We start from the raw sequence: 8,578 nt of genomic DNA, 5'->3' as shown, positions 1-8,578 counted from the left end.
GGGGGTGGGTGATATTGAACGTTTTTTTTTTTTTTTTACATGAATTGTAGCTGTGATGCCCGCTAGGAGAGAATGTAGCCCAATTTGGCACCTAAAAAAGAAAAAAGAGGGCAGTCTTCGGGGGCTTGTATGGTTGTGGTTGAAAACAATGACCTTCCGAAATCGATGTTAGTTGCTGCTTCATTTGATCTCTCTTTGGCGTTGTGGTGTTTTATATTCTTTTTTTTTCAAGTTAGAGTATTCGCGAGTATTGCTGGTCCATTTGGGAATTCTTAAGCCTATACAGGCAAGATGGACTAGAGATCATTGGAGAAATTGGAATTGTTTGTTAGAAACTGCGATTAGTGGATATTGAAACGCATCAGTGGACCATGGCTGATTGAAGACCTTTATTCAAGAGAATTTGTGTATTTCCAACTTGGATTCCCAAACCTTCATCCACAATTTAACATTTTTTCTCAATTGCCAGCGTACAGCCCTAGTGTACAAGGGGATCCATCCACAGTGCGTGGTTACTCTTCGCTAAAGAGGACCCCACATTACCTCCACAGAACTGGTAATATCCACCTAATGCTAGACCTTATTCTGGCTCCTATGGCCTGTTTACTATCATAAATGCTGACTCAATTTCAATAACAACAGAGGGGACATTTGTCATAATGAATGTTCAGCTTTTTTATATGTATCCGCATGACTTTTTGAATACCGTATGTAATAATTTTTATTGTTATAGTTTTATGTTGCTCCATGTTTTTGGAGTCTGACTCCATTTAAACAGCTGCCATTGGACCAGCCGCTCTCAGTAGCGCCTGATTGGTTGTAATAATCGCTACGCAACTTTATGGGTAAATTGATTGATGATGATGATCATGGTAATGGGAATAATATATGTACATGTGTAGTGTGAACATTGAGAGGTATTCAATTAGATACGAAAAGTCGGAACATTTTCGCCTGTCCGACTTTTCGCCTCATTCGCCTGTTTCAGAGGCGAAATCATTCCATGCGCGTCCCCGCTTTTCGCCTAATTCAATTACAAAACAAGCGGAAACGGAATTAGGCGAATGTGGAAAAGGCGAAAATTTTTCTGTACCCCAGAAAAAGATGCACTAACATAGGAAATCAATATAGATGTGTACTAATAGCCCTAATAAGACTATTTTGCGTACTTATGTTGTGTAAATTGCTTGCTATTAGCGTCTATGTAAAAGTGGTGAAGAATGGCATAAAGCTGTATTTTTTGGTAAAAATAAGTAGTCCTGGCAAATTTGGGGTACCTGAAAATGGGTGCTAGCATATTTTTATGTCTCTAAAGTGAACTTTTTAAAAAAATTTGAAAAATCCACCTGCTGCATGCACCTGCAATCCCAAAAACACCTGACCCATCCTTGCAGACCCCCAAGAAGTCTATTTCGCTAGTTTTTATGCTTGTCCCCCCACTTTTTAAATTTTTACCCCAAAAATGACATGTCTCTTTTTCGGGTGGTCTTAGGTTTTTTTTTTTTTTTTGCAGATTTGTCCTATGGGGGGCTGTCCAAAGGGTTCTGAGTCGTTTCCCCACATTTGCACCCCAAAATAAAGATTTTGCATTTCTTTTCACCTGCTATTGATTGGAGAATCTTTTCTGGACAATTCAATGCATCGAGTTTCCGCTTAAGCGAAATTGTCCTGGAAGTTTTTTTAGGAAAAATTTTCTCAAAAAAACAGGCGAAAAAGGATTTTTGCCTCTAATTGAATATAGCGCGATGTCCATTCATTCAAACATTTTCACGGGTTGGTCACAAGAGAAATCATGATACTTGGAATGAAGAGGTTGCAATGTTAGGGGACACTTGTTGAGTTGTAGGACCCAGAGAATAATCGGAGATCATTTCTGAAGGCCAAACTACTGAGGCGCCACCAAAACTCTGTTCCTCTAATACACAGGCTGGCTTAGATTTACTATTATTATTGATTATTTATATGACAACACTAGAATCCACCGCGCTGTGCAATAGGGAAGCAGCGCACAAAAAAAAAAACAGTTTGAGAGACGTGACACAGATGTCAGTGAGGAGACAATGGGTCTCTGGGGGGGTGGAGTTAGGATGACCAGTAGGATTTTGGTGGATAGGTGGGATTTTAAGGAACATTTGAACCATTGGAGGCTGGCGGTGAGTCTGATTGGAAGTAGGAATGTGTTTCCTAGTTTGGAGCAAGGGCAGGAAATGTATTGGAAGTGGGAGTGTGGTTATCAGTTGGGAGGTGAGGTGCAGGTGGTCGGCAGAGCAGGGACGGCAGGAGGTAGTGGTTAGAGATGTAGCAGGATGGGAGGGAAGCTGAGGGCTTTGCAGGTGAGGGTGAGAAGTTTGAATTGGATTATATAGGAGATAGAAAGCCATTGTAGGGATTGGCTGAGATGGGAGACAGTAGCAGAGCGGCAAGAGAGGAAAAATGTCTTGCCGCGGAATTGCGGATGGATTATGGTGGACAGAGGCGGGTCAGGCAGATTACACGTCCAGCTTTTGTGGATCATCTCTCTGTCAAAGCACAATAGGACATGACCGAGTATTAGAGAGAGATTTAGTGATTTGAGAGACCTGGTGATTTTCTGTCATTGGAGATTTTGAGCATTTGGTATTGGATTATGGGTTTTTTTTGTTTCAGTTATTATGTAGCGTTGCCGCCATCTATTATGTGCAGCGATCACATACTGTTCACCTGCCTGTTCCAACAGGGATCTACTCATAAATTTAAATAATAGTACTCGCGCACTCCCACTAAAGGTATTGGCATGTGATGGAGGCACTGACCATATCGCCAATCATAATGTCAACACCACAATGTCTGTCAACATTATAGTGTCGACATGGCTCAACATGTCAACAGTGTGTCGCCATCTTAAATGTCAGCATTGGAAATGTAAATTTTCTCAGACTGACGATGGTTAGGGGCCACCAGGAGGTTTAGGCTGCTGCAAGGAAGGTTAGGGTTAGAATACTTACCGGAACGCCGCTCCTCAGAGGCCTGCACCAGAACTGCATGTCACATGACCGCCTGGACCCAGAAGGCGCTGCTGAGCATGTAGACGTTTCCACCATGGTGTACATCGCCAAGACAAATGTCGACCTAACATGCCACATCCATTCCTTCTCCATGTCTATATTTCATGATGGTACAGCCGAACCCAAGGTCAAGAATTATAATGTATCTTCATGTGTGAAACAAGTCCATGAAAAAACGGACGTCTGAGAGCTTTCATGGCTTACGCTGCTTAACCGTTAAAGATATCACAACGATGGACTTTAATTTATACAATACACAGCTGAATCTTTTTGTGTTGACGTCAGGAGGAAAAACAACGAATGTCATCTACAAGGCAATGTTATAAGACCTCGGGTTATCTAACCATACGTTTGTGCCACGGCTAACAAAAATTTCTATTTCTAAGTTTGTGCTGAACTCGGTGGTTTTGTGACTATTGGGAAACGCTAATTTTATCCTCAACTCACGGCGTTAATTTCACCTAATATCTACATTAGATGATTACAAGAGGTATGATACAATAATGGTGGATACTAATAACTTCTATACTAGTGCGGGAAACAAGTCAGATTTATTATAATCTGTAACACAAGTAAACAGGACATACATACAGTGCAGTGTAGTAACAGTTATTCAGAAGATTATGTATAAAACAAATTAACACAGTAAGAGAAACATAAGTTCCAACATCTTCCGATATTTTATAATAAACACGGATAACACGGGTGACGTTTAATGACCAGGCGATCTGTGTATTATGTCACCAATTCATTAATAAAAGTATTTGTTTTGTTTTTCAACACAGGATCTTAGTGCAGATCTATATACTGTATACCCTGAGCTGCGTCATTAACTTCTGAGTTCAGAAATAAAGGACCAGGCGACTTAAGTGAAGTCGCTAACAGTCATACGTGTTTGTCACACAATAATACTGCCCTAAAAAGTTGAAATTTAAGTCGAGCGATGAGCTAGGTCAGGGGGAGATGGAGGAGCGAGGTAAAAAATTCCACCCTATGACGCCAAGCATTTACATGCAGCAGCTGTGCTTGGGGTACATTGTACGCGGCCATAGATTGGGGGCAAGAGAAGCTGTGGGGAGGGCAATATGTCTGTCCAAGTTGAGATTGGACATATTGCTAAGCAGCAAGCTCCTGATTGGATGGACTGAGGTACCCCTCCAAACACTGCTAGAAATGTTAGTCCTGATTGGATGGACTGAGGTACCCCTCCAAACACTGCTAGAAATGTTAGTCCTGATTGGATGGCCACGGCAACCCTCCAAACGCTGCTAGAAATGTTAATACTGATTGGATGGCCACGGTAACCCTCCAAACACTGCTAGAAATGTTAGTCCTGATTGGATGGCCACGGTAACCCTCCAAACACTGCTAGAAATGTTAGTCCTGATTGGATGGACTGAGGTACCCCTCCAAACACTGCTAAAAATGTTAGTCCTGATTGGATGGACTGAGGTACCCCTCCAAACACTCCTAGAAATGTTAGTCCTGATTGGATGGCCACGGCAACCCTCCAAACACTGCTAGAAATGTTAGTCCTGATTGGATGGCCACGGAAACCCTCCAAACACTGCTAGAAATGTTAGTCCTGATTGGATGGTCACGGCAACCCTACAAACACTGCTAGAAATGTTAGTCCTGATTGGATGGCCACGGCAACCCTCCAAACACTGCTAGAAATGTTAGTCCTGATTGGATGGCCACGGCAACCCTCCAAACACTGCTAGAAATGTTAGTCCTGATTGGATGGCCACGGCAACCCTCCAAACACTGCTAGAAATGTTAGTCCTGATTGGATGGACTGAGGTACCCCTCCAAACACTGCTAGAAATGTTAGTCCTGATTGGATGGACTGAGGTACCCCTCCAAACACTGCTAGAAATGTTAGTCCTGATTGGATGGCCACGGCAACCCTCCAAACACTGCTAGAAATGTTAATACTGATTGGATGGCCACGGTAACCCTCCAAACACTGCTAGAAATGTTAGTCCTGATTGGATGGACTGAGGTAACCCTCCAAACACTGCTAGAAATATTAGTCCTGATTGGATGGCCACGGCAACCCTCCAAACACTACTAGAAATGTTAGTCCTGATTGGATGGACTGAGGTACCCCTCCAAACACTGCTAGAAATGTTAGTCCTGTTTGGATGGCCACGGCAACCCTCCAAACACTGCTAGAAATGTTAGTCCTGATTGGATGGCCTGAGGTACCCCTCCAAACACTGCTAGAAATGTTACGGCTCATACACACGGGACGATATGCTGTATGAGCGACGTAGTCAGCGGCGGGCTTGGGGGAGGTCCCGGCTTTGTAAGTACATGCACATCTGCCGATGCTGGCAACGGCAGTGGGGGGGAAGGGGGGGGTTGGGTTAGCGGGTTCATACTACATTCGGCAACATGGCATCGTTAACGATATCCCCAGATTGAGCAGCATGTGCAGATGACTGGAAATATCGTTAACGACTCGCGGAAGCGCGCATCATTCGTCGTTAAGTTCATACACACTTGACGATTTGAACAATATATCGTTCAACGATGTCGTTCATAAAAATCATCCAGTGTATACGGCGCTTTAGTCCTGATTGGATGGTCGTGGTGCCGCTCCAAACACCGCTAGAAATACGTTTATAACAGGGAAACCTTGTTAGAGAATGATGGCTCCGCTGTAACAGTAACACAGTTTAATTTTTCCGCCTGACTTGTGCACTGTCATTCATAAATATGGATGTCTCATTCTTTATAAGTTTTACCTGCAAATCAGAATCCGCTGATCAACAGCATGAAATGTAGGCCTTTATTCACTCCGTAAGTTTTGCTGCCCAACAAATACGCTACCAGGAAAAGCGGTCGCACACCCCTCCCCCTCAATAATACTCTTATGTTCCAGAGTATAGCTGGGCACAACCTGTACTACGGCTTAAGACCAAACATTGTGCGACAGAGTCCCGGGTCCAATATTAAAATTCTACAAAACGGTCAGAACTATGGCACTTTCATCAGTAGTATGGCAAAAAAAAAATGACTACCGATGATATTGTTTGAACGAATAAAGTTAACCTTTAACATCTGCCTCAGTCGTGTTTAACAAGATCAGATACACGTGCAAAAATATTCCCCTCACTCGGGACATGGAAATGGCTTCTCACCTCACTCGGGACATGGAAATGGCTTCTCACCTGTGTGGATTCTCTGGTGATAAAGGAGGTTTGATTTCTGTGTAAAAAATTTCCCACAGTCAATGCATGAAAATGGCTTCTCGCCGGTGTGAGTCCGTTGATGGATGACCAGGTGGGATTTGTGTTTGAACGATTTCCCGCACTCGGAGCATGAAAACGGCTTCTCGCCTGTGTGAATTCTCTGGTGCTCGGTGAGATGTGATTTACGTGTAAAGCGCTTCCCGCACTCAGAGCATGGAAACGGCTTCTGGCCCGAGTGGATTTTCTGGTGTCTGATACGGTTTGAAATATGGGTGAAATATTTACCACATATAAGACAGGGAAATATCTTGTCGCTTCTATGAGGTAAACCATGCGTGATATCTGAATTATTAGCAAACCAGTCCACATCCTTAGAGGTATCAGGTGATATAACTGCACCATGAGGTGCGGGATGAATATTTGGGGCAACCGGGTTTTCTCCTGGAAAATCTTGTGTGAAGTTATCATCGTCATCGCAATCTTGAGATAAAATGAGTTGTTCCTCTGAGATGTTCCTGCTGTACTGTCCATCTATTGAGAACAACATTAATGTATGTACATATGAACGCTCCGCATTGTAAAAACACTTCTAATGACCAAATATTTCCATACTATGGACCATGATATTTACAACAATATAGTAATTAAAGTTAACCAGGCTGATTTTGCCTTTAAACTAATTGCAGCTTTATATCTAGTATATTGCTTTGATAAAGTCTAACAATTGCGAAACGCGTTGGAAAAGGAAAATCTTAGTGGACCTACAATCTGCCTAAGCCATATGTTGAGAATATAGCTGCCAAATATAACAGTCACTGCAGTGTTCCTCGTTACATAGGAACCTCCTGAGTCAGTCGGACAGAGGTCTGCATGGCACATCTGCAGCTACACCACCCGAGACTCAGAGGCATACAGTGACAATATGTGAGGGTGAGAGCAAGAGTCTAATAGAGGCTGATGGCTCCTGATGTATGAGATACACCAGAGAGTGTGGGGAGGAGACTGGTCAGATCTCTGGGCTGGTAACACACAGTGACATGATGTGAGGGGGAGAGCAGGAGTATAATAGGGGCTGATGGCTCCTGATGTATGAGATACACCAGAGAGTGTGGGGAGGAGACTGGTCAGATCTCTGGGCTGGTAACACACAGTGACATGATGTGAGGGGGAGAGCAGGAGTATAATAGGGGCTGATGGCTCCTGATGTATGAGATACACCAGAGAGTGTGGGGAGGAGACTGGTCAGATCTCTGGGCTGGTAACACACAGTGACATGATGAGAGGAGGAGAGCAGGAGTATAATAGGGGCTGATGGCTCCTGGTGTATGAGATACACCAGAGAGTGTGGGGAGGAGACTGGTCAGATCTCTGGGCTGGTAACACACAGTGACATGATGTGAGGAGGAGAGCAGGAGTATAATAGGGGCTGATGGCTCCTGATGTATGAGATACACCAGAGAGTGTGGGGAGGAGACTGGTCAGATCTCTGGGCTGGTAACACCCAGTGACATGATGTGAGGGGGAGAGCAGGAGTATAATAGGAGCTGATGGCTCCTGATGTATGAGATACACCAGAGAGTGTGGGGAGGAGACTGATCAGATCTCTGGGCTGGTATCACACAGTGACATGATGTGAGGGGGAGAGCAGGAGTCTAATAGGGGCTGATGGCTCCTGATGTATGAGATACACCAGAGAGTGTGGGGAGGAGACTGGTCAGATCTCTGGGCTGGTAACACACAGTGACATGATGTGAGGGGGAGAGCAGGAGTATAATAGGGGCTGATGGTTCCTGATGTATGAGATACACCAGAGAGTGTGGGGCGGAGACTGGTCAGATCTCTGGTCTGGTAACATACAGTGACATGATGTGAGGAGGAGAGCAGGAGTATAATAGGGGCTGAAGGCTCCTGATGTATGAGATACACCAGAGAGTGTGGGGAGGAGACTGGTCAGATCTCTGGTCTGGTAACACACAGTGACATGATGTGAGGAGGAGAGCAGGAGTATAATAGGGGCTGAAGGCTCCTCATGTATGAGATACACCAGAGAGTGTGGGGAGGAGACTGGTCAGATCTCTGGGCTGGTAACACCCAGTGACATGATGTGAGGGGGAGAGCAGGAGTATAATAGGAGCTGATGGCTCCTGATGTATGAGATACACCAGAGAGTGTGGGGAGGAGACTGATCAGATCTCTGGGCTGGTATCACACAGTGACATGATGTGAGGGGGAGAGCAGGAGTCTAATAGGGGCTGATGGCTCCTGATGTATGAGATACACCAGAGAGTGTGGGGAGGAGACTGGTCAGATATCTGGGCTGGTAACACACAGTGA

At 44.4% G+C, this 8,578-nt stretch overlaps 1 protein-coding gene across 1 annotated transcript in view; it reads right to left on the bottom strand.

Moving 5' to 3' along the window:
* Nucleotides 1-3,583: 3,583 nt before the first annotated feature.
* The window catches only part of LOC148506437 (uncharacterized), a 30,538-nt gene continuing 25,543 nt past the window's right edge, over nucleotides 3,584-8,578 (bottom strand). The window contains exon 7 of the mRNA XM_088446784.1: nucleotides 3,584-6,775. Within this exon, the coding sequence (XP_088302910.1) occupies nucleotides 6,195-6,775 (581 nt within the window). The 3' untranslated portion in view covers nucleotides 3,584-6,194. The remainder of the gene's footprint in view (nucleotides 6,776-8,578) is intronic.

This window comes from Taudactylus pleione, unplaced genomic scaffold (assembly GCF_031769625.1).
Source record: "Taudactylus pleione unplaced genomic scaffold, aTauple2 ptg000404l, whole genome shotgun sequence".
NCBI lineage: Eukaryota > Metazoa > Chordata > Amphibia > Anura > Myobatrachidae > Taudactylus > Taudactylus pleione.
Note: the sequence above shows the minus strand (reverse complement) of the source record. Positions and strands in the feature narration are given on the sequence as shown.